The sequence below is a fragment of the Entelurus aequoreus genome, linkage group LG07 (assembly GCF_033978785.1).
Source record: "Entelurus aequoreus isolate RoL-2023_Sb linkage group LG07, RoL_Eaeq_v1.1, whole genome shotgun sequence".
NCBI lineage: Eukaryota > Metazoa > Chordata > Actinopteri > Syngnathiformes > Syngnathidae > Entelurus > Entelurus aequoreus.
In genome coordinates this window covers 15,448,392-15,475,891 of record NC_084737.1, presented here as the reverse complement: position 1 = coordinate 15,475,891, position 27,500 = coordinate 15,448,392, and the positions used below count along the sequence as shown (strand labels likewise).

Below are 27,500 nucleotides of genomic sequence, written 5' to 3'. Positions count from 1 at the left end.
TACTCGACAAAAGTCACAATTTTATAAGAAAACTTTTCAATTTTGGCAAAATTATAATAATAATCGAAATTTTACTTGGCAAAATGATGACAAAAGTCATTATTTTACTCAAAAAAATTTCACTGTTTTACAAGAGCAACAAAAAAAAGTGGACAATATTGTGATAAAAGTCCGAATTTTATATGACAAAGGTCACCATTTTGCATCAAAAAGTAATAATTTTACATTTAATAAAAGTCATACTTTTACGAGAAAATACTGCAATATTACACAAACAGAAAGAATCTGAGAAATTGTTCCCAATTCTATAATAAAAAAGTCGACACATTGTGGAGAAAAAGACTGCTTTTAGTTCTTTTGTAATTGGGTTTTAATCTTCATTATTTACTTCACGTTATTACAACATGTCTCTATATACATATATATATATTTTTTTTTAAATTAATTTTGGCCAAAGGGGGTGCTTTTCAATTTCTTACACACACTTGTTATTTCATATGTTGACCAGAGGGGGAGCACTTTTAAAAGCGACACACAGTCAATGTGAAAAATCCCTCCTTTTTGGGACCACCCTCATTTTGATAGATGTCACCACCAGGGGTGCAAATGAGACATTCTCTATTAGATGCAATGTTATTGGGACCATGATTTATGTCATCACTTGTTCACACCTCCTCATATGGAAGATACTTTTCCTTATTGCTGTCTCAAGAGGGGGAGAAATACAACACACACTCACACACACACACACACACATTGAAGGAGATATTCCTTTTAATCAGGCTGTGGTGATCTCGTGGGATGGGGGGAGGGGGGCACACACACAAAAGATGCTGTCTGAAAGCGAGGCGTTGCCATGGATACGGGCTCAGCATTGAAAGAACTCCTTCATGAAGTTGCCCTCATTTGCATATCAAAACGTCCTTTTTTCACCCTTCTTGTGTGTGTGTGTGTGTGTGTGTGTGTGTGTGTGTGTGTGTGTGTTGTGGTCAGGAGACGCCACCTACCTGGACATCTTCCGGGAGTTCTCCCACATGGCGTCACACAATCCAGAGAAGTTGAAGAGGAGAAGCGTCCACTTCCGGCACTCCTTCAGATAATGGAACTGCAGACCTTCCACTTTATTTTCTTCTCTCATTCTTGTCTTGTTTCATTTGCTTCATTTTTGTGCTGCTTTTGACTTTTTCGGTGGTTTTGTTTGTTTTCATCCACGAGGATTCGCAGGTCTTGTCCTCCGATGGATTTTTGTGGACTTTATTATGAAGTGTTGGCGAAATATGTGAGCGGACAACCACAGCCAATCACACGCCAAGACTGCGCTCGTTCAGCCAATCAAGACACAGCACTTAGTCCCGCCTCCTACTTACGAGTGCACGTCAAGGAAAACAAGATAAATATATATATATATATATATATATCCATCCATCCATCCATCCATTTTCTACTGCTTGTCCCTTTTGGGGTCGTGGGGTGTGCTCAGCTGCATTCGGGTATATATACTATAATGTGTATATGTAGGTATATATATTATAATATGTATTATATGTATTAATACATATATATATATATATTTGTATATGTAGGTATATATACTATAATATGTATATATGTATTATATATATTAATACACACTCATATATACTATACATATAAATATATTTATATATGTAGGTATACATAAAATATGTATGTGTATATGTATTATATAGATTATTACACACATATACAGTATATATATTTATATATGTAGGTATATATAATATAATATATGTGTATATGTATTATATATATTAATACACACACACATATACTGTATGTATATATTAGTATGATTTTACCTGCAGTGATATATTTTGGGTTCTAGCACTCCTTTAAAATAAATGTTTTTAAACTCTTCAAAGTTCAGGAATATATTTAAAATGCTTAGATTAGTATGATTTATAATAATAATAATGATAGTGCCTAGATTTTTCTAAAAATGTGGGTTCTTGCACAATGTCTTAAAAAAAACCCACTGAAAACGATACATTTTTTAAAATGCTGGGATTATAATGATTTATAATAATAATAATAATAAATACAATAAAATCGCGTTTTTGCGGTAACTCTTTTAGAAAATACACACAAGAAATGGGATTGTTATGATTATAATAATAGAATTTTTTTTTTTTTTTATTCGGTTCTTGTAAGAACTTTATTAAAAAAAATTGGGGAAATGTTCAAAATGCTGGGATTATTATGATTTATAATAATATTAATAATTAAATTTAAAAAATTGGGTTTTGCAGAAATTTCTTTAAAAAAAAACACCAAATTTAAAAAATGCTAGGATTGTTCTGATTTTTACTAGTGATAATAAGTTAAATAAAACCATGTCCTTTAAAATAATGATAATAAATTAAATGAAACTATGTATTTCGAAAATACACCAAAAAAAATCTGATTTTTTTTTTTTTAAGCGGGACAAGCTGTAGAAAATGGATGGATGGATGTATTATTATGACTTATAATAAAAATATATATATAATTGATTCTTACAGGAAATTATTTGAAAATAACACAAAAATCGTGAAAATGTTAAAGATGCTGGAATTGTATGTATAATATTGTATGTAATAATAGCATTGTATGTAATATAAACTGTAGTATATAGGAAGACCGCAAAAGTACGTTAAAAATATATTTGACATTTATGTTGAAGGTGATATTCAAAAGTCATAAAAAGCATTGCAGTACAATTTTATTCTTCTGCTCCTGATGAATAATATTCACAACCTGCAACATTGTTATAAATAAAATAAGTAACTAGTGTACATTTGTCATGACAGAAGTGTCCATTTAGTCACGTTTAAAAACACTCCTGCTTTTATTTTCTATTTCCATTTTTGCTGTAAAGTGTATTTTCATGTGACTATGCTGGTGTAGTCTCGCTCGCACGTTGTTGTTGTTTTCCCCAATAACACAATAAATGTGTTTGTTTACATGCAAAATCATCATAGACTATTTGAATGAAAAGCTTTTTGTTTTGAATTATTATTATTATGAATGCAGCTGAGATAGGCTCCCCTGCAACCCCGAAAGGGACAAGCGGTAGAAAATGGATGGATGGATTATTATTATTATTGTTGTTGTTGCAGCTTGCATAAATGCAGCCTTTTATGTCACCCTGCAGTCGCCATGGAAACCTTGCAACTTTGATTGGAACGTTAGTTATTGTTTCCAAATGTCCATTTTTGGTACATTTACTGTGAATCTTTTCAATTGAATGATCTGCAATTAAATGTTTAACAACAACAAAAATGCATATTTTAATAATTGGTGATACATTCATGATGGTGAAATCATTTTGAATGAATCCTGCCATAAAGACAATAATATTGTTGATACTTTGTGGGTAAATTGTCACGGCCCGAGCGCGTTCATTTGTGCACTCCGGCTGCAGCAAGCGGCTGCATTCAATCATCGGCCATCAACGCACCTGTCGCTGATGAGAAGAACTGCCTTCTCAAGCTAGCGCAACCTGCTATCCCGGGCCAGAACGTAACAACCTGTTCCCGTACGGTAAGCGACTCGTATCTAGCTCTATGCTCTCTCTGTGTTTTCTCCCCCGCCGTGTTCACTTGTCTCGTGTCCTCCTTGTTGCCTTCCAGCAGCAGACCTCCGTTCCCGCGTCACGAGCTGTGTGTCTCGTCTCCCCGTATTCCCTCTGCTTCCCTGGCTGCCTCTTGGGTCTCGACCTCCCGCCTGGACACAGACTTTTGACGCCTCGCTATTGCCCCCAACTTCCTGCCTGTTCTTTGGACCTTTGAGCGTGCCTTTCCCCTCTTGGACTTCCGCCTCTCGCTCAAATCTTCAAGTAACACACTACAGTTAATTCACACACATAGTCGCACACCACACACATAGTTTGGGTTTTACGCACTTCACTTATTATTTATATATAAAGTTGATTGGCAACACTAAATTGACCCCAGTGTGTGAATGTTGTCTGTGTATCTGTGTTGGCCCTGCGATGAGGTGGCGACTTGTCCAGGGTGTAGCCCGCCTTCCGCCCGAATGCAGCTGAGATAGGCTCCAGCATCCCCCGCGACCCTGAAAGGGACAAACGGTAGAAAATGAATGGATGGATGGATAGAGTTAAACGACGTCCCTGTTGTCTGTGTCGTCATCTTCCCCTGTACAAACCGTAACATAAATGTTTTATTGTTTATAATATCGTTTTTGTGGTTAATGTGTACTTATTCAAACTATCCATCCATCTTCTTCCGCTTATCCGAGGTCAGGTCGTGGGGGCAGCAGCCTAAGCAGGGAAGCCCAGACTTCCCTCTCCCCAGCCACTTAGTACAGTTCCTCCCGGGGGATCCCGAGGCGTTCCCAGGCCAGCCGGGAGACATAGTCTTCCCAACGTGTCCTGAGTCTTCCCCGTGGCCTCCTACCGGTCAGACGTGTCCGAAACACCTCCCTAGGGAGCCGTTCGGGTGGCATCCTGCCCAGATGCCCGAACCACCTCATCTGGCTCCTCTCCATGTGGAGGAGCAGCGGCTTTACTTTGAGCTCCTCCCGGATGGCAGAGCTTCTCACCCTATCTCTAAGGGAGAGCCCCGCCACCCGGCGGAGGAAGCTCATTTCGGCCGCTTATACCCGTGATCTTGTCCTTTCGGTCATAACCCAAAGCTCATGACCATAGGTGAGGATGGGAACGTAGATCGACCGGTAAATTGAGGGCTTTGCCTTCCGGCTCAGCTCCTTCTTCACCACAACGGATCGAAACAGCGTCCGCATTACTGAAGACGCCGCACCGATTCGCCTATCGACCTCACGATCCACTCTTCCCCCACTCGTGAACAAGACTCCGAGGTACTTGAACTCCTCCACTTGGGGCAGGGTCTCCTCCCCAACCCGGATATGGCTCTCCACCCTTTTCCGGGCGAGAACCATGGACTCGGACTTGGGAGGTGCTGATTCCCATCCTAGTCGCTTCACACTCGGCTGTGAACCGATCCAGTGAGAGCTGAAGATCTTGGCCAGATGAAGCAATCAGGACCACATCATCTGCAAAAAGCAGAGACCTAATCCTGCAGCCACCAAACCAGATCCCCTCAACGCCTTGACTGCGCCTAGAAATTCTGTCCATAAAAGTTACGAACAGAATCGGTGACAAAGGGCAGCAGCCTTGGCGGAGTCCAACCCTCACTGGAAACGTGTCCGACTTACTGCCGGCAATGCGAACCAAGCTCTGACACTGATCATACAGGGAGCGGACCGCCACAATCAGACAGTCCGTTACCCCATACTCCCTGAGCACTCCCAACAGGACTTCCCAAGGGACACGGTCGAATGCCTTCTCCAAGTCCACAAAGCACATGTAGACTGGTTGGGCAAACTCCCATGCACCCTCTAGGACCCTGCCGAGAGTATAGAGCTGGTCCATAGTTCCACGACCAGGACGAAAACCACACTGTTCTCCTGAATCCGAGGTTCGACTATCCGGCGTAGCCTCCTCTCCAGTACAACTGAATAAACCTTACCGGGAAGGCTGAGGAGTGTGATCCCACGATAGTTGGAACACACCCTCCGGTTCCCCTTAGAGGAACCACCACCCAGGTCTGCCAATCCAGAGGTACCGCCCCTGATGTGCACACGATGCTGCAGAGTCTTGTCAACCAAGACAGCCCCGTTTAACTCATATATGTACGTACATGTATGTGTATGTGTATATGTATGTATTTGAGTTAAACAACGTACCTGTTGTCTGTGCCGTCTTCTTCCACTGTACAAACTGTAACATAAATGTTATATTGTTTATAATATCGTTATGTTTTTGTGATTAATGTATAATTATTCAAACTAGTAATTCAAAATATTTGAATATTTACATTTTGTTTGAATATTTATGATGAAGAACGTTTAACAGAAAAACCACCCATAACCATGCGAATAAATGGTACCCTCTAGTGCAGGGGTCACCAACCTTTTTGAAACCAAGGGCTACTTCTTGGGTACTGATTAATGCGAAGGGCTACCAGTTAGATACACACTTAAATAAATTGCCAGAAGTAGCCAATTTGCTCAATTTACCTTTAACTCTGTTATTATTAATAATTAATTATATTTATCTTTGTGGAAACACTGATCATCTTAATGATTTCTCACAATAAATATATATAGAAACAGATAAATATCAATATGCAACACTTTATTTTTATATTTTCTCTAAGTGCACATTTTTCAAATTGAACATTTTCAAATGATCACTTCTAAGACAGTCTTGTGAAATCACAATATCCCATTTTAACTAGCTAGCCACTAACATTTTTTAACAAATCATGAATTACTTTGCACCATGTTTGTACAAATAATAACTCATGTAAAATACAAAAGTAAACTCTCAAATTTTAAAATCATGTCACACTTTGAACTGGACACCAAATCTGTTATCTGTTTCTTTGTCAGTTAGTGGGAAGCCTGGCATTGCATGTTGTTAACTAGTGTGTTGTACTCTGGTGTGTAACTTGACACTGCAACTCTGAGTGAGTCTTGCAGATGTGCATCAGTGAGGCGTGTTCTGTGTTTGTTCTTGATTAAGTTCATGTCAGAAAAGGCTGATTCACAAAGATAAGATTTTTCCTCATTGTTTGCGGAACCTTCTTAATCTTTTGGACATATTTTCACAGCAATCTGGCCTTAAGCTTAATTATGATAAATGTAAAATGTTAAGGATCGGAAATCTAAAGGGAACGTCCTTTCGAATGGAATGCAAAGTGTTTTGTTTATAAATTATATGCAATCTGTTGTGTTCCCTAATTTTTTTCTGTGTACATGAATGAAGGTGTGTGTTGCTGAGTCCGACTTGGACATTATCTGGACTGGGCCTGGTTTAAAAAACCCTTTAAAAAAATCAAATTTCATTGACAACCTGGTCTGTTGAAGATAAGGCCCTTTTTTTTTAAAATAAAATAAGATAAATAAATAAATAAAAAACATTTTCTTGGATAAAAAAGAAAGTAAAACAATATAAAAATAATTACATAAAAAATAGTAATTAATGAAAATGTTAGTGGACCAGCAGCCTATACAATCATGTGTGCTTCAGGGACTGTGTCCCTTGCAGATGTGTTGTCTATGTTGTGGGAACCAGAATATTGGTAGCAGAAAGAAATAACCCCTTTTGTGTGGATGAGTGTGCATGGGGGAGGTTGTTTGGGTTGATGCACTGATTGAAAGTGTATCTTGTGTTTTTTCTATGTAGATTTAATTTTTTTTTATTTTTTTTTATTTATTTTTTTTTTTTTTAGAACAGGCCCGCGGGCGACTCATCTGGTCCTTACGGGCGACCTGGTGCCCGCGGGCACCGCGTTGGTGACCCCTGCTCTAGTGCCACAATGGTTATGACCTGTCTACTGTTCAGACACGCGTTGTAAATAAAGTTACCAAAAAAAACCTGCTAATATAGTTTGAATTGAATTGAAGTATTTATTTCAAACCTGCACAGTTTAAAAAAAAAACGAAATAAAGAATTGAACGCTGTCTTTTTTACTGGGTACCACACGTTACACATATATTTAAAATGGTATACTACGTCATGGGTTAACGTTTATAAAAAAATGTATGTTAAAAAAAATGCCGCCGTCACAAATTCCTCGAATCGCGAAGCAATGACTGCGCATGCGCCGAGTGCCATCGCAGAGAAACGTCACTGGCTGCACTGCTAAGCCTGAAAGGTAAACAAGCTTTTTTGGGTCATTCCTGGACTCTTTGGAGGCGCCGTGTTTGCAAATTGACAGCCGGGGAGCGCGGCGAAGGCGCCCGCTTGGGGTGTAACTCGTCGCCCGGCAGGAAACTTGTCAACGGCGACTTTTCCCCATCCGCTACTTCTCAGCTGTGGTGTTAGCTGTTAGCCTTCAATGGGGGAGACGAGGCGGAAAAGCTCGATATAGCTGACTAAATGTAAATGAACAACTGGAGGCGAGCGGCTATCTCCTCGTCCCTGTTTGTCTGCTACACCACCGTGCCATTGCTCGGAGTTGTAAACCTCACTTTATGGCCTTAATCGACACTTTTTGTCCCCGATAATCCAACGTTAGCAGATAGAGGGACTCGCAAAGGGCGGGGCTTTTCTACCAATTGACAGCAGAGTCGACCAATGGGAAGCCAGGATTCGGGTCCCTCGTTGTTTTCTGGCCAATCAGGGTGACTCATGGAGGACGTATGCAAAAAACCGCCCAATCAGGTGCTTTCAAGGAGGACGTATACAAACAGGCCGACATGTCAAATTCCATGGAAGAGTTTATTTTATGAATGTGAAAATAAATGGTGTACTTCAGGGGTGTCCAAACTTTTTCCACTGAGGGCCGCACACGGAAAAATTAAAGCATGTGGGGGCCATTTTGATATTTTTCATTTTCAAACCATAACAAAATATATGCATTTTTTATTTATTTTACCTTTAGGCGTCCCGGGGACAATAAAGGGTCTCAGTCATTAAAATGTTAAAAAATGAGTCAGATTATTATTATTTTTTAATTATTTAACGCTTACAGTAAATCTCTATATCAACTTCAAGTTGATATAAAGTAATACAAATTTAAAAAAAATGTTTTATGGCTTTTCTGTCAAAAACAACTTAGTTTTTTTATTTGTGCACTTTGGGGGTTTGTTTTAGTCACCATGGTTACTTATGATGCCTTGTACGCGCACCTGTTGCTCATCAGAGACTCTATTTAAGCCTGCCTTTTCCGGTCACTCGTCGTGGCTTCATTGTTTGCATTTGCAACAGTTACGTTGGCATTCTGGTTTTCAAGCTCATGATTCCTGTGATAATGTTACCTTAGCTTCTAGTATTCCTGTGCTAAAAGTAAGTTTTTGCTTTAGCTTCTCGTGCGAACGGCACGCTTTCCTTTTGTTTCGTTCCTGTCTGTTGTAATGTGTATGATTTATGAGAAATAAATCATCTCCTACCTGCAGGCTTTTGTCCGGAGCCGTCAGTTTTGAGTCCCGGGAGAACGAACCGCAGCACGCTGCACCCCACCGTGACAAACGCCTGAACTACGAGACGTCATTTCTTGTGATGTCTCACGGGGCATTTCTTGTCGGGACGGGATTCGTTCCCAGATATTCGAATAAAGAACCAACTCTTTTTCTTTACTATAGTGGTCTCGATAATGGGTACCGGTTCTCAAAAAGGGATTCGAGTCCGAGGACTCGGTTCTTTTCTTATCGAACACCTGGGAAAACCGGGTTCGAGCATCATCCCTACTCACAATGATGTCTGATTGAATGCTAAAAACGTTATGACAGACCGCCTTAAAAATGGAATGGAATTTTAATTTTTTTTTACTGAATGAGACACCCAGAATGTACATGAAAATAAAGAATGTGGGGTTTACAATATTAACTATGAATGATAAAACACTGAATATTGACAACATATGACTGTCACACCCCCTTTCAATCGACATATTTTACAATCAAGCGAAACGCAACAAAAATACAACAGACACAGCGAAATATGAACGCGAAGGGTAAAAAATAAACCCACATGCAATCTGATATAGCCGACATATCACTAGGCTTTAAAACATGGGTGGGCAATTAATTTTTACCGGGGGCCGCATGAGCAACCCGAGCACTGCTGGAGGGCCACATCGACAATATTTCAATTAAATTTTGCTCAATATTATTTTTGATATATACCGTAAGGTAAATAATAATAATAATAATACTTTCATTTAACCTAACTTAACTTTATACCAAAAGCACTGCTTTGGAAATCATTTGTACCCCTTTCAGAGATCACATTTAGTTCCCCTTAAACATCCTCATGTTGCACAATGAAATGTAAGCATAGGATGAAGTGTGCATTCCTGTAACTTTCTCTAGTAACAACATTCCATGATTAATATAAATAAATTAACATTAATAATAAATGACAGTAAAATAAGCACACGTATGACTGAGGAGTCATAGTGTAACTTTGTGTGGTCTTTGAGTTGTCCGACTTTTTGTGTGGCCATAAACGCACCAGTGATTTAGTGGTATGCGTGTTGGGGACAGTTTTGGCCTGGTTTGTACGGCAGAAAATGACTAGTTTTTCGAGATAGAAGTGTTTTACTCATGTTTTTGGTGTGGTTATGGCCGAATATAAACAGTTTTGCTCAATAAAGTGATCGATATAATTCCTGGCCTCGAAGCATCTCGATAGACGTTACAATAATTGAACGGTGTTCAATTGAACGGTGTTGACGAACACCGTTAGGGCCGCTTGTTGTCACTGTCACTCAAAGTTGCATTGCAAAATTACATAGAATAAATGTGTTTATTTTGTTTAGAATTCAGATGGGATTTGATTAGGTGCGCGGCATATATTTGCTGTGCGCAGAGGAAGCTTGAGCAGTGCGCAATTGTGCAGGCGCGCACCTTAGAGGGAACGTTGCTTGGCAGTCCATGTCTTGTTGGAAACACGCCATTCGTCATCAACTTTTCTCTTTTTAGCGTCTCGGGTGTAAACCGTGCATCACTTGTCGCTGTGCACCTTCAATCACAGGTTACACACGGACATACGTCCATAAATAACACTTTTCAAAATAAAAGCAGCACAGTTGTATTGCGCGCACGACAAAGATGTTTTTTCAACTTTATTTTGTAATTTGTGATTGCAGCTGTTCACATTCACTCACAATCACGCATGCACATACGTCCACACGGAAGTAATACAAATAACGCTTTTCAAAACAAAAGCAGCACTGTTGTATTGCACACTCGACATAGATACTTTTTAAAATTTATTTTGTAATTTATGATTGGCCTCACGCGGGCTGGACAGGGATGCACAAAGGGCCGGATGTGGCCCGCGGGCCGCAGAATGCCCAGGTCTGCTTTAGAACTTTGTTGTAAAAAAGTCCTTGACACCCGCATTTAAGGGTGGCCGCTCTGTAAACACTCTGTGGAAACGCTCCCCACCCACACTGCTTAGTGCCTTGTCTGAGCTGCTGTGATTTGGTAATTATATTACCATAGTTACTAGTATATCATGCAAAAGGGCAGAACTTTGTATAGTTCAAGACCTACGGTCATTTAAAAACATCACTGCACATCATAATGGCAGCTACAGTTTCGATCTTAAAGATCTAAACACATTTTTTGGGAATGTCCGGCGGGCCAGATTGAAAAGCTTAACGGGCCACATGCGGCCCCCGGGCCTTAATTTGCCCAGGTCTGGTCTATATACTTCAAAACAGGGTCTATGTGGGGCTAGACTATTAAAAAAAAAAGAGGAATAAAATAGGCAAACAGGTGAAATGTAACAAGAAAAAGTTGCAATATTGACTAACAACTAGGGATGTCTGATAATGGCTTTTTTGCCAATCTCCGATATTCCGATATTGTCCAACTCTTTAATTACCGATTCCTATATCAACCAATACCGATATATACAGTCGTTGAATTAACACGATATTATGCCTAATTTTGTTGTGATGCCCCGCTGGATGCATTAAACAATGTAACAAGGTTTTTCCAAAATAAATCAACTCAAGTTATGGAAACAAATGCCAACATGGCACTGCCATATTTATTATTGAAGTCACAAAGTGCATTATTTTTTTTAACATGCCTCAAAACAGCAGCTTGGAATTTGGGACATGCTCTCCCTGAGAGAGCATGAGGAGGTTGAGGTAGGCGGGGTTTCTCTAGGGGTTAGCGGGGGGTTTATATTGTAGCGTCCCGGAAGAGTTAGTGCTGCAAGGGGTTCTGGATATTTGTTCTGTTGTGTTTATGTTGTGTTACGGTGCGGATGTTCTCCCAAAATGTGTTTGTCATTCTTGTTTGGTATGGATTCACACTGTGGCGTATATTTCTAACAGTGTTAAAGTTGTTTGTACGGCCACCATCAGTGTAACCTGTATCGCTGTTGATCAAGTGTGCGTTGCATTCACGTGTGTGTGCGTGCAGAAGTCGCACATATCTTGTGACTCGGCCGGCACGTTGTTAGAATGGATGAAAAGCGGACGTGACGACAGCTCGTGGAGGACGTTAAAGGCAGTGCCTTTAAGGCACGCCCCCAAGACTGTGGTCCGGGTGGACTACGAGATATAATGACTGATGAACACCTTCGTTCGATAATGAAGGTTGCCTAAGCTCAAAGCCTGAGCCCCGGCATTAATGAACTAGCATCCAAGAAAAGATGGCAGGTATCTGGCTTGGGCACATCAGATTAGATCAGTGTGTTGCAAACTGAACAGTTTAAAGTCCTGAATGGTTGGTTTATTCATTGTTATTTTATTTTCAAATTTATTAGCCTGTGGAAAAAGTTAATGTTGATATTTACCTCAGAAGGCTGCAACTAGAAAAGAGGCATTCAATTTTTATTTAAATTGTACTTGATATGCCATTGATATTTTTTAATTATTATTATTGTTATTTGAAACTCGATTTTGCATGTCACTATAAAGTTATATAAGCCTTGCTTGTTCAATATTCAATGCAAAACTTGTTTGGGTCCCTATTAAAAGGCTAATTTGTTCAACTTTGGCCCACGGCTTTGTTCAGTTTTAAATTTTGGCCCACTCTGTATTTGACTTTGACACCCCCTGGTCTATATCATTCTAAACAGGGTGTATGTGGGGCTAGACTATTAAAAAAGTGGAATAACAGTGTTGGTGGGTTGGGTTTGGTTTTGGAATTGGATTGCATTGTTATGGTATTGCTGTGTATTGTTTTGTTGGATTGATTAATTTAAAAAAATTAATAAAAAAATAATCGATTTTTAAAAAAATGAGAATCGATTCTGAATCGCACAACGTGAGAATCTTGATTCGAATTCGAATCGATTTTTTCCCACACCCCTAATATATATATATAAATATATATATATATACACATATACAGTATTTTATATATATATATACTGTGTGTGTGTGTGTGTGTGTGTGTGTGTGTATATACACTACCGTTCAAAAGTTTGGGGTCACCCAAACAATTTTGTGGAATAGCCTTCATTTCTAAGAACAAGAATAGACTGTCGAGTTTCAGATGAAAGTTCTCTTTTTCTGGCCATTTTGAGCGTTTAATTGATCCCACAAATGTGATGCTCCAGAAACTCAATCTGCTCAAAGGAAGGTCAGTTTTGTAGCTTCTGTAACGAGCTAAACTGTTTTCAGATGTGTGAACATGATTGCACAAGGGTTTTCTAATCATCAATTAGCCTTCTGAGCCAATGAGCAAACACATTGTACCATTAGAACACTGGAGTGATAGTTGTTGGAAATGGGCCGCTATACACCTATGTAGATATTGCACCAAAAACCAGACATTTGCAGCTAGAATAGTCATTTACCACATTAGCCATGTATAGAGTGTATTTCTTTAAAGTTAAGACTAGTTTAAAGTTATCTTCATTGAAAAGTACAGTGCTTTCCCTTCAAAAATAAGGACATTTCAATGTGACCCCAAACTTTTGAGCGGTAGTGTATATATATATATATATATATATATATATATATATATATATATATATATATATATATACATATATATATATATATATATATATATATATATATATATATACTGTGTGTATATATATATATATAAACTACACCAGTTTTTTCACTGTTAAAAAGTATGGCTGTGAATTTTGCAATGTGTTATTTGGTGTAATGATTATGATTAAACTTTTTCAAAACAGGTTAGAAAAGTTCCTTAAGCGTCTTTTTAAAAATTGATTCTAATAGGAAAACTTTTTTTTTTTGAGCGACTTTTAAAAAGTATGAATCGATTTAGAATCGGGCCGAATAAAAATTGTGATTTGAATGTGAATGGAGTTTTGGGTGTGCCCCTTTTAAAACGACTCTCACACTTTTTTTTTTCTCCAGATGAAGACTCCCCCAGACAGGACGGGCATAAAGTTTGAGGTCGGCGCTCAACTGCAGGCCAGAGACCGCCACAAGAACTGGTACACGTGCACGCACCTGGAGAGTCACGTTGTCGAACGATCACCTTCCTGTTTTTGTCAGGTACTCGGCCACCATCGAGAAAATTGACTACGACAAAGAGCGCGTCCTGGTCCACTACCACCAGTGGAGTCGGCGCCATGACGAGTGGTTCCAGTGGAACTCGCCTTACCTGCGGCCGCTGGAGCGAGTCAGTCTGAGGAGGCGTGGTCTCACCCAGACGAGCGCGTCGACGGTACGACACACGATCAATGGGAAGTTTGTATTAACTCTAATTCTGCATCATAGTCCATTTTCTTGTCTTCTGATTGGCTGGAATGCTTACCCAGTCCTGCAGGGGTCGTGTTTTACACGTAACATTTTTGTTTTCTCTCATATCAAAGTGGGAAAAAATGTGTTTTCTCTCTTACAGTCATTTGTTCCCGGCACAAAGGTTCTGGCCTGTTGGACCGACTGTCGTTTTTACCCGGCCAAAATCCTGCAGGCCAACAAGGACGGTAAGCTTTTTTTACGTAAACAATGCGACCCTGCACGTGTCCAACCAAAACCAAGATTTAGATAGCTACATAGATAGATGTGTACAGCTCTGGTAATGGGTATATTCGCACCCAACTGCACAAATGTACTTCAAAATGTAACAATTAAATAAATATGACTTTTTTTTTGTTTACTAGGGCATGCATATATAATATGCATTAGTTTGACAATCAACGATAATAAAAAGGAGATGCTTGGAAATAGCATAAAAATGCCCCAAAAACTTGGAAAAACGCGATTAATAGTGTTACTTTTTGGTGTAACCATCATGAGCGTTCTGTTCAGGTATATTTCTTTTATATTTTGATAAATCATCATATTTATGTATCACTAAATTTAAATAGGTATTGATCAATCTTTAAGCTGTGTGTATTTGATTTCAGTTTGCTTTTGACATCTTATTTAGAATTGTAGTTTAAACTTTTACAACCTTGTGTTGCGCTCATGATGGCGTAACCAAACTAGATTTCATTTAATGATCTTATTTTTAATATTTATTCCCTTTTTTTACATTTAGTATATTTAAATATTCATTTATAAACATTGAATACATTTCAAATATCAATAAAATGCAATTGCCTTCATCTTATAGGGTAATGTTTAGTTACACCAAGTCATGAGCGTAACATTAAGCTTCATCACTTTGACTTGTAATATCTCTAATTCTGGTGGTGTTTTATGCTTTTTTCTTTTTGGAACATGTACTATACATATAATACAATAAAGTCCAATATAAAATTATGTTTCTAGCAATACTTTAATTTTGCCTTTGAAAGTAACACTCCAATGTCCATTAGTGAAGCTGTACACAGATAGATAGTATTTTATTGATTCCTTCAGGAGAGTTGCCGGCGCAACAACGTTACATTAAGGAGTGGTACACGTTAGCAACACTAGCATAGCTGTGTGTGCTAGGTGCTAACATTACACTCACATTTTAGTACAGTGCAGCCTCCATTTACAAACTTAATTTGTTCTTAAACAGGGTTTGTAAATTGAAAAGTTTGAATAGTGAAACAACTTTCCCCATAATAAACAATGTTTTATATTATATATAGGAATGTCCGATAATATCAGACTGCCGATATTATCGGCCGATAAATGCTTTAAAATGTAATATCGACATTATCGGTATCTGTTTTAAAAAGTACAATTTATGACTTTTTAAAACGCTGCTGTGTACACGGACGTAGGGAGAAGTACAGAGCGCCAATAAACCTTAAAGGCACTGCCTTTGTGTGCCGGCCCAATCACATAATATCTACGGCTTTTCACACACACAAGTGAATGCAAGCATACTTGGTCAACAGCCATACAGGTCACACTGAGGGCGGCCGTATAAACAACTTTAACACTGTTACAAACGTGCGCCACACTCTGAACCCACACCAAACAAGAATGACAAACACATTTCGGGAGAACATCCGCACCGTAACACAACATAAACACAACAGGACAAATACCCAGAACCCCTTGCAGCACTAACTCTTCCAGGACGCTACAATATACACCCCCGCTACCCCCTACAACCCCCCCACCTACCCCAACCCCGCCCACCTCAACGTCCTCATGCTCTAGAGAGCATGTCCCAAATTCCAAGCTGCTGTTTTGAGGCATGTTAAAAAAAATAATGCACTTTGTGACTTCAATAATAAATATGGCAGTGCCATGTTGGCATTTATTTCCATAACTTGAGTTGATTTATTTTGGAAAACCTTGTTACATTGTTTAAAGCATCCAGCGGGGCATCACAACAAAATTATGTGTTAATTCCACGACTGTATATATAGGTATCGGTTGATATCGGTATCGGTAATTAAGAGTTGGACAATATCGGAATATCGGATATCGGCAAAAAAAGCCATTATCGGACATCTCTAGTTGTGTATATATATATATATATATATATATATATATATATATATATATATATATATATATATATATATATATATATATATATATATATGCATTTTATATTATATATATTGATATGGTTTTATCGGCGCAGCCCTACTCTGCCAGCACGCGCGCACACACACGAGTTCCTTTGGTGCCCTCACAAGCGATAAGAAATCACAAAACAACTTAACCTTAACAACCATGTTGCTGCAATGATAAACATTTTCAAAAGTAAAATCCACTCACAGTACATAAAGCGGATTCTGATTAACATCGGCAAAGTCTGAACGAGAGGTAGCCTTCTCCGCCGCTGTGAAAAAAGTGCGCTTTGGCATCTTTTTCCAGAAAAGTCCGTTCTCATCAAAACTACAAACAAAAATGACGGCTACCTCGGTCTCTTCAACACGAGCAAGCACAAAATGGCTGCCAGCGGGACACAAAATTATATAGGCATATTTAACTCAATCTAAAAGTTCTTTAACTGAAAACATTGCAAAAAGAGGGGTTCTTAAATCGAGGTTCCACCGTAGTTACGTCACGCTAGGTTAGCATGTTCGCCAGGGAAAACCAAAATGCTCAAACTGAAGCTGACCGGCGGATAGTGGGCAGAGGTTTGTTTTAAGATTTCTCATTTCATTTTTATTTATCTCCTTCATTGATGTGCATCTTTGATTGATAGACAATTATACCTCAATTATTCAATTATACATTTACACACCAATGCCTGAGAAGGAGCAGGATGAAGAAAAATCGTATATTTTCCTGCCCCCTTCAACATAATACGTAGTCTTACTTAATGGATATCATATAAACCAACAATTACTTACAAATATAATGAAAACAAACTAAAAAACACACAAAAAAAACACAACAAGTGCAAAACTTCATGAAGTACAAACCGAACAAAAAACAAAACAAAACAAAAAGTAATATACACCTCACGGGATGATACAAAACAAATACAAAAAAAAAGGGTGGGCATATATCATACAAGGAGTTGGCTCATCTAGCTAGGGATTGTTCCTTCATGACAAGATTATTATTAGATCAGGTTTGCTTGGATTCAGAAAAAGAAATCGTGGATCTACATTTTGTAGCTTTTAATAATAATAATAAAAATTGATTGGATTTATATAGCGCTTTTCTCGACACTTAAAGCGCTTTTAAGATCCTAAATCAGGGGTGTCAAACTCATTTTAGATCAGGGGCCACATGGAGAAAAATCTACTCCCAAGTGGGCCAAACTGGTACTACACTAGTGCATGTGCCTCACAATACGAAGGTCCTGAGTAGTCCTGAGTTCAATCCCGGGCTCGGGATCTTTCTGTGTGGAGTTTGCATGTTCTCCCCGTGACTGCGTGGGTTCCCTCCGGGTACTCCGGCTTCCTCCCACCTCCAAAGACATGCACCTGGGGATAGGTTGATTGGCAACACTAAATTGGCCCTAGTGTGTGAATGTGAGTGTGAATGTTGTCTGTCTATCTGTGTTGGCCCTGCGATGAGGTGGCGACTTGTCCAGGGTGTACCCCGCCTTCCACCCATGTGCAGCTGAGATAGGCTCCAGCACCCCCCCGCGACTCTGAAAGGGACAAGCGGTAGAAAATGGATGGATGGATATATCTTAAAAATAAAGACAACTTCAGATTGTTTTCTGTGTTTAAAAATAGAACAAGCACATTCTGAGATTCTACAAATCATAATGTTGTTTGTTTTTTTTACAATTACTTGTTGCGGTTGATAGTATACCGTATTTTCCGCACTATAAGGCGTACCTAAAAACCTCCAATTTTCTCAAAAGCTGACAGTGCGCCTTATAATCCGGTGCGCCTTATAATATAAGGCGCACCGGATTATAAGGCGCATTGGTCCATATATTATATGGACCAATATTGAGCGGCAACAGGTCTCGCAATGTTTGATTTACCGTAACAGTATCAGACTGTTTTTTATGTGTTTATTGAATCGAATAAAAGTTCCCCTCCACTATGCAGGGTTTCCCACACATTCATTTATTTGTTGCGGCCCGCCACGAAAGAATTACGTCCGCCACAAATTTTAAAAAAAATTTAAAAAAATAATTTATTTATTTATTTATTTTTTGTCCTCTCCAGCTTCTCAGGCAAATCATATAGTTGATGTAGATGCCCATATCGGCTGTTCAGATTTACTTTACAAAAGAGAAGTGTAGGATACTTCTCTTGGTGCCTTATTTGTATTTGACTTTATTAAATGTATTTATATTAGAAACACAACATGTGTATATAACAAAGGGTGCAAAGTCTGCAGGCAGTAGGAAACACATGGTTAAGTGTAGGGAGTAAAACTGATGGCAGTCTAAAGTTCAAGATTTTTGGAGCTCTTTGTTCAGTGGATCAGATGTTTGATGAAGCTCTGTGTCTATCTACCACCACTACTGTTTTCTGTTTATTTGTTACTGACTGTGGCAGGACACCTGCCTCTGTTTCACTTTATGTTGCTGGTAAATAATATGGTTGTAGTAGTAGGCTAAAGTAACATTATTTAGTATGCACTAATTAAAGGGGCAGAGCTTTGAGACATTTTAGCTTTTATATTTTATAAGATATATTTTTTGTAAGAACCACAATTAATAAATATATTACAGTGAATAACTTATTGTTCAAATCTGTATATAAATATGTACATAAAGTGTTGTAATTATATTGTAAAATAAATGGATGGATGGATGGACGTTTAAAACAAAACTGTTATTATTAATTAGTAAGTATACATTTTTTGAGCCTTTTTAGAGAAAATCAAATCATTGTAGTAAATTATGCAAATTACTTGATGATGTCATGGTGACCACACCCATAGCCACACCCCCACCGCCACAGGTATCTTGGCAGTTTATGGGAAACACTGCTATGTGATATAAATGTTGCACTACATGTTATACCTTGCTGTTGTTAAAAGATAAACAAAATACCACGTCACTGACTTTACCTCGGGGAAAATTAAAAAACAGCTGTTTATTCATTTTGGGAGTGAACGGAATTGTCAGAACGCTGGTTTGTAATCTATTACGGTAATAAAGTTTGACGGACCTGTCTGACTGTTTTGTTGACATTCCCTTTAGCGCAGCTCAAATCTAATGGATGCATAACGTAACCCCAGCCTCTACTGTAGCGTCTATTGCAGACCTGGGCATTGTGCGGCCCGCGGGCCGCATCCGGCCCTTTGTACGTCCCTGTCCGGCCCGCGTGAGGCCAATTATAAATTACAAAATAAATTTTAAAAAGCATCTATTTCGAGTGTGCAATACAACGGTGCTGCTTTTGTTTTGAAAAGCGTTATTTGTATTACTTCCGTGTGGACGTATGCTCGTGCGCGCAGCGGCAATCTCAAATTACAAAATAAATTTAAAAAAACATCTTTGTCGTGCGTGCAATACAACTGTGCTGCTTTTATTTTGAAAAGTGTTATATGTGCGTATGTCCTGTGAGGGAAGGCGCACAGCGACAAGTGATGCCCGCTAAAAAGAGAAAAGTTGATGACGAATGGCGTGTTTTCAACAAGACAAGTAAAGGTAAAGCTGTGTGCTTATTTGTGGTACACACGTTGCTTTGTTTAAAGAATATAGTGTAACGACCTGCTGAAGTAGATGTTGTCTTCTTGAGTTGCGTAAATGAGTGAGGAGACGTGCGTGTGGAAGGAACGAGATATGTTGAGCTGTGTTAGTATAGCTTGCTCAATAAAAGTTTAAAAAGAGCGTCAGACTTGATGTGCACTTCTTCTGGACGCTACAATTGGTGGCAGAAGTAAAACTTTGCGCATACTGCACTGTTTGTGTGCTACGTCATCGGGAGGTACGTGCCACGTGAGGAGCTCGCCGCAAAGAGAGAGAGAGAGAGAGAGCGTTTACAGGTGCAGCCACGCTGCTTGCCACGGGGGGAATTCCGCCCTCAATGAAGACTCCCAGGTTTGATGGCAAGGCGAACTGGGAGGCATTTCATCCCACTTCTGACATCAATTGTAGCGTCCAGAAGAAGTGCACACCAAGTCTGATGCACTTTTTAAACTTTTATTGAGCAAGCTATACTAACACAGCTCAACTTATCTCGTTCTTTCCAAAAGGAAAACCAATCCTCACTCCTCATTTCCGCAACAGCAACGCTTCCTCCTTCTTCGCCAATCACCTTACAGGCGTGCTACGTTCACAACGTTTTCTTATCTGGTTAAATAAAGGTTTTACAACAAAGAGGATGCAGGATAAAGTGACAGAAATTGAAATTTTTGTATTGTAATATACATCAGGAAGTGTTGTGTAAGAAAGTGTTAAAAATAAAACCATCAAAAGCCATCTGCTTTTGTATAAAGATAAGTTAGGTTAAATGAAAATATTATTATTATTATCTATCTTACGGTATATCAAAAATAATTTGAGCAAAATTTAATTGAAATATTGTCAGTGTGGCCCTCCAGCAGTGCTCGGGTTGCTCATGCGGCCCCCGGTAAAAATTAATTGCCCACCCCTGGTCTATTGTATGCGCCTTATAATGCGGTGCGCCTTATATATGAACAAAGTTTTAAAATAGGCCATTCATTGAAGGTGCGCCTTATAGTGCGGAAAATACAGTATATACTTTATTTGTCGTTATTTATATTTTCTGAATAAATGATGTGATAATGTTCATCAGTCAACTCATTGGTGTTCATTTTCAATCTATCAAGATAAAAAAAAATGATATGAAAATCAAATTACAGTATGTTATTTATGTAGTTTGATCATTTTCCTCGACTGGTGCACTAACATCATGTGGTTTATTTTGTACATATGTAGCATCATCTACAAAGATACAAAGAATTGCTATTGCGACATCCAGTGGACACATTTAGAACAGCAGTTTCTTTCATTCAATAATTTCAGGTACATTTTTATACTTGGCAAACTCATCCTGTGGGCCGGGTAATCAATCAATCAATCAATGTTTATTTATATAGCCCTAAATCACAAGTGTCTCAAAGGGCTGCACAAGCCACAACAACATCCTCAGTTCAGAGCCCGCATAAGGGCAAGGAAAAACTCACAACCCAGTGGAATGTCAATGTGAATGACTATGAGAAACCTTGGAGAGGACCACAGATGTGGGGGACGACCCCCCATAATATTGTGAAAGTCCAATCCATAGTGGATCTAACAAAATAGTGAGAGTCCAGTCCATAAAACCTGTTTGCGGGCCTGGTCCGGCCCTCTGACTGTACGTTTGACACCCCTGTCCTAAATAGTACAATAGTCTGTATTCACCCACTTATTTATTTATTTCATTGTGTGAATGCTCCAGAGCAGGGGTCACCAACGCGGTGCCCGCGGGCACCAGGTAGCCCGTAAGGACCAGATGAGTAGCCCGCTGGCCTGTTCTAAAAATAGCTCAAATAGCAGCACTTACAGCACTAGCTGCCTCTATTTTTTAAATTTTATTTATTTACTAGCAAGCTGGTCTCGCTTTGCCCGACATTGTTAATTCTAAGAGAGACAAAACTCAAATAGAATTTGAAAATCCAAGAAAATATTTTAAAGACTTGGTCTTCACTTGTTTAAATAAATTCATTAATTTTTTTTACTTTGCTTCTTATAACTTTCAGAAAGACAATTTTAGAGAAAAAATACAACCTTAGAAATGATTTTAGGATTTTTAAACACATATACCTTTTTACCTTTTAAATTCCTTCCTCTTATTTCCTGACAATTTAAATCAATGTTCAAGTAAATGTATTTTTTTTATTGTAAAGAATAATAAATACATTTTGATTTAATTCTTCATTTTAGCTTCTGTTTTTTCGACGAAGAATATTTGTGAAATATTTCTTCAAATTTATTATGATTAAAATTCAAAAAAATTATTCTAGAAAATCTAGAAAATCTGTAGAATCAAATTTAAATCTTATTTCAAAGTCTTTTGAATTTCTTTTAACATTTTTGTTCTGGAAAATCTAGAAGAAATAATGATTTGTCTTTGTTAGAAATATAGCTTGGTCCAATTTGTTATATATTCTAACAAAGTGCAGATTGGATTTTGACCTATTTAAAACATGTCATCCAAATTCTAAAATTAATCTTAATCAGGAAAAATTACTAATGATGTTCCATAAATTATTTTTTTAAATTTTTTCAAAAAGATTCGAATTAGCTAGTTTTTCTCTTCTTTTTTTCGGTTGAATTTTGAATTTTAAAGAGTCGAAATTGAAGATAAACTATGTTTCAAAATTTAATTGTAATTTTTTCCGTGTTTTCTCCTCTTTTAAACCGTTCAATTGAGTGTAAATATCATTAATTATTAATAATAACATAGAGTTAAAGGTAAATTGAGCAAATTGGCTATTTCTGGCAATTTATTTAAGTGTGTATCAAACTGGTAGCCCTTCGCATTAATCAGTACCCAAGAAGTAGCTCTTGGTTTCAAAAAGGTTGGTGACCCCTGCTCCAGAGCATTCAAACCGTTCTAACATCAAACTGTCCAGCCTATTTATGAATCGCAAACTTTCCCTTGACAAATTCCAAGATTTCCCAGAATGCCAGGTTTTCCTGGACATTTTTCCCATTCAAAATGAATTGGCCATTTTTCAAACTTCCACCATTTCCACGTTTTTCGACCGATTCAAACCATTCCACATTCAATTCATCCTGGAAATTCAAACAACCATTTTACCACATTCAACAAATTTCCAGGAATTCCTGTTTTTTCTGATCTTATTTTCAACATATTCCACTCATCCTGGGGAAAAAAATTCCACGAATACCCTTTTTTCTGGCGACTTCTCCTTCCACATTTTTCAACCCACTTTAACCGTTCCACCGTCCAAACATTCCTCTCAATCAGGACAAAAAACAAAGTTGTTTTTCAAACTGGAAACATTTTCCCGAAATTCTGTAATACCATCTCATCTCTCAATTAAAAATGTTACTGCTCCAACATTTCTCAATCGATTTGAAAAAATCCAACACCAACTCATTGAGAACATTCAAATATTTTAGCATTTTCAAAAACATTCCCGCTTTTCCGAAATTCCCATATTTACATGAAATTCCCACAGAAAAGAATGGGACATTTTTCAAAGTACCACAACTCCCACCTTTTTCATCCGATTCAAACAGTTCCAACTCCAATATATTCAGCCTGTTCAGGAATTGTGTGCTCTGCTTCAACATTTATAAACAAAATTCCCAGATTTCCTAGTTTTAAGTGACATTTTCCCCATTCAAAATGAATGATCAAGATTTCAAACTTCCACAATCCCCACATTTTTCAACCGATTCAAACCATTCCACATTCAACACATCCTGGAAATTCAAACAACCATTTTTCCACACTCAACAAATTTCCAGGAATTCCTGTTTTTCCTAATCTTATTTCCAACCTTTTTTAGTGCGATGACTGTGTTCACATTTTTCCTCCCATTTCAACCGTTCCACTGTCAAAACCTTCCTCTAACTCAAGACAAAAAACCAAGTTGGTTTAAGAACTTGAAAAATTCCCGGTTTTCCGGAAATTCCGTAATACCCTTTATCAATTAAAAAACTGTTACTACTTCAACATTTCTTGACCGATTTCAACATGTCCAACACCAACCAATTCAGCTCATTCAGGACATTCATGCTCCTAATCATTTTCAAAACAATCCCACTTTCCCCAAAATTCCCAAATTTCCAAGAAGTTCCCATTGAAATGAATGGGACATTTTTCCAAGTTGCACAATTCCCATATTTTTCAACCGATTCAAATCATTCCACATTCAACACATTCAATTCATCCTGGAAATTCAAACAAACATGTTTCCACATTCAACAGGAATTCCTGTTTTTTCTAATCTTATTTCCAACCTTTTTTAGTGCGATGACTGTGTTCACATTTTTCATCCCATTTCAACCGTTCCACTGTCAAAACATTCCTCTAAGTCAAGACAAAAAACTAGGGATGTCCGATAATGGCTTTTTGCCGATATCCGATATTGTCCAACTCTTTAATTACCTATACCGATATCAACCGATACCGATGTATACAGTCGTGGAATTTACACATTATTATGCCTAATTTGGACAACCAGGTATGGTGAAGATAAGGTCCTTTTTTAAAAAAAATAAAAAATAAAATAAGATAAATAAATTAAAAACATTTTGTTGAATAAAAAAGAAAGTAAAACAATATAAAACAGTTACATAGAAACTACTAATTAATAAAAATGAGTAAAATTAACTGTTAAAGGTTAGTACTATTAGTGGACCAGCGGCACGCACAATCATGTGTGCTTACGGACTGTATCCCTTGCAGACTGTATTGATATATAATGTAGGAACCAGAATATTAATAACAGAAAGAAACAACCCTTATGTGTGAATGAGTGTAAATGGGGCGGGGAGATTTTTTGGGTTGGTGCACTAATTGTAAGTGTATCTTGTGTTTTTTATGTTGATTTGATTTTAAAAAATCGATACCGATAATAAAAAATCGATACCGATAATTTCCGATATTGCATTTCAAAGCATTTATCGGCCGATATTATCGGACATCTCTACAAAAAACCAAGTTGGTTTAAGAACTTGAAAAATTCCCGGTTTTCCGGAAATTCCGTAATACCCTTTCTCAATTAAAAAACTGTTCTACTTCAACATTTCTTGACTGATTTCAACTAGGGCTGCAACAACTAATCGATTAAATCGATTAAAATCGATTATAAAAATAGTTGCCGATTAATTTATTCATCGATTCGTTGGAGCTATGCTATGCGCATGCGCAGAGGCTACTTTTTTAGGTTTTTTTTTTGTTTTGTTTTTTAAATTTAATAAACCTTTATTTATAAACTGCAACATTTACAAACAGCTGAGAAACAATAATCAAAATAAGTATGGTGCCAGTATGCTAGTTTTCCCCCCCAATAAAATACTGGAAAGGATAGAAATGTAGTTTGTCTCTTTTATCCGATTATTAATCGATTAATCGAAGTAATAATCGACAGATTAATCGATTATCAAATTAGTTGTTAGTTGCAGCCCTAATTTCAACATGTCCAACACCAACCAATTCAGCTCATTCAGGACATTCATGCTCCTAATCATTTTCAAAACAATCCCACTTTCCCCAAAATTCCCAAATTTCCAAGAAGTTCCCATTGAAATGAATGGGACATTTTTCCAAGTTGCACAATCCCCACATTTTTCAACCTATTCAAACCATTGCAACAATAACACATTCCACTCATCCTGGACATTCAAACCAACACTTTCCCAAGTTCCAAACCAAATTCAGGTTTTCCTGGAAATTCTACCTCTTCAACATACAAACTATTCTTACAGTCATACTACATTCTGTCAGCATTGCAGTTCAACTTCAGCATTGGAGCATTCACACGCAATTCCTTCAGGAATTACCTCATCTAGTTATTATTGTTATTATGATTTTTATAGCATGTAGTTTAGTTAATATGTGTGCGTGTTTTTCAGACTCTTACACAGTCCGCTTCTTTGACGGTGTGGTTCGGACCGTAAAGCCCACTAAAATCAAACCCTTCCATAAAGTAAGAACTATTTCAACCTCATTGGTCCTCATTCAGCCAATCACAGCACAGCACCTTTGATTTAAATGACGTGTGTGTCTGTGTGCGCAGAAGCCGAGGCGTGAGAAGGCAGCAGTGGGAAGCGAGGGCTGGGAGGAAGGAGAGAGCGAGGAAGAGCAGGAGGCAGAAGAAGGAGATGGAGATGAGGAGACAGGAAAGGAGGAGAAGAAGGCAGACGAAGAGGAGAAGGAAGGAGGCGCTGAGGGCGAGAGGACACCACAACCTCCATCTCCATCATCGCCTCCTCCAGCCCAGAGGAGCCATGACAGTAAATAAGTCATGTGACCAATCAACCCCGCCGCTCCTTCTTTGCTGGAGTCTAACCCCCCTTTCTCTCTCCAGGCGAAAACACTGAGACTGACCAGCAGCCAATCGCGAGCGAGCTCAGCCAGCCGGCTGCCCCAAACCCCGTCCACGTCGACAAAGGTAAACACGCATAACTGGTTCATTTCAAATCACAAACATTACACGTAAACGGGAACTGTTGTTTAACAACTTGGCCATGTCGCTAAAAATACAAGATAAAGACTTCTAACATTTGAAAAGCTCATGAAAATTTTAATAAATCAGCATTTTCGTAATCGTATTTTTCTGGCAAAAACATGAAATTGATGCCGACCCGTGAATAGACGAGCGAGGAAGGCAAGATGGCTGCTTACAAAAATCTTAGCCGTATCTCAGTAGGGCTCGACGTGATTTTTGCAATGCATTGTGGGGGCGGGTAGCCATACCGTATTTTTCGGACCATAGGGCGCATTGGATTAAAAGGCGCACTGCCGATGACCGGGTCTAGTCAGGTCTATTTTCGTACAAAAGGCGCACCGGATTGTAACGGTCATAATGATTTTTTTCTAAATGTAAAATGACTTTCTTGTGGTCTACATAACATGTAATGGTGGTTGTTTGCTCAAAACGTTTTACAGATCATCTTCAAGTCGCTTTCTGACAGTCTCTTCGGGATGCGCCGTTTTGTGGGCGGTCTTATTTACGTGGCTCACCTTCGACAGCGTCTTCTCCTCGTCATCTTTGTTGTAGCGGTGTAGCGTGCAAGGACGGGAGTGGAAGAAGTGTCAAAAGGTGGAGCTAACTGTTTTAATGACATTCAGACTTTACTTCAATCAACACCGGAGCAGCATCTCCTCATCCGTGGCTCACTAGTGCAACAACAAGGCCGGAAATGTGTCCGGTGAAAAAACGTCCGACCGGAACTCTCTAATAACTAAAGTTCCGTGGGTGAATAATGTAAACTCACCACAGTTTTTTGCGCTTTCATGGCGAGTTTACTGACAAATTTAAAGGCCTACTGAAATGAATTTTTTTTATTTAAACGGGGATAGCAGATCCATTCTATGTGTCATACTTGATCATTTCGCGATATTGCCATATTTTTGCTGAAAGGATTTAGTAGAGAACAATGACGATAAAGTTCGCAACTTTTGGTCGCTGATAAAAAAAATTGATTGAGAAAAAGCCTTGCCCCTACCGTAAGTAGCGTGACGTCACAAGCTGGAGTGCTGCTCACATTTCCCTATTGTTTACACC

General features: G+C 38.4%; 3 protein-coding genes across 6 annotated transcripts in view; 2 read left to right on the top strand and 1 right to left on the bottom strand.

The window, feature by feature from the left end:
* Positions 1 to 1,665, top strand: part of acap3a (ArfGAP with coiled-coil, ankyrin repeat and PH domains 3a) — a 112,137-nt gene extending 110,472 nt beyond the window's left edge. For 2 of the 4 annotated variants that reach the window (XM_062052671.1, XM_062052670.1), the window contains exon 25: positions 994 to 1,076. Coding sequence is in view for 2 of the 4 variants with exons in the window: in XM_062052673.1 (XP_061908657.1) it covers positions 994 to 1,100 (107 nt within the window). In the remaining 2 variants the exon portion in view is untranslated. Of the gene's footprint in view, positions 1 to 993 lie in introns of all 4 variants that reach the window. The other 2 variants (XM_062052673.1, XM_062052672.1) reach the window with 2 other exon arrangements.
* Positions 1 to 27,500, bottom strand: part of ubxn10 (UBX domain protein 10) — a 265,348-nt gene that overhangs the window by 178,048 nt on the left and 59,800 nt on the right. The window lies entirely within an intron of this gene.
* The window catches only part of LOC133653427 (PHD finger protein 20-like), a 50,845-nt gene continuing 30,992 nt past the window's right edge, over positions 7,648 to 27,500 (top strand). Inside the window, exons 1-7 of the mRNA XM_062052669.1 lie at positions 7,648 to 7,721; positions 13,872 to 13,951; positions 14,013 to 14,184; positions 14,362 to 14,446; positions 25,846 to 25,919; positions 26,010 to 26,226; positions 26,301 to 26,384. Coding sequence (XP_061908653.1) covers positions 13,872 to 13,951; positions 14,013 to 14,184; positions 14,362 to 14,446; positions 25,846 to 25,919; positions 26,010 to 26,226; positions 26,301 to 26,384 — 712 coding nt within the window. The 5' untranslated portion in view covers positions 7,648 to 7,721. The remainder of the gene's footprint in view (positions 7,722 to 13,871; positions 13,952 to 14,012; positions 14,185 to 14,361; positions 14,447 to 25,845; positions 25,920 to 26,009; positions 26,227 to 26,300; positions 26,385 to 27,500) is intronic.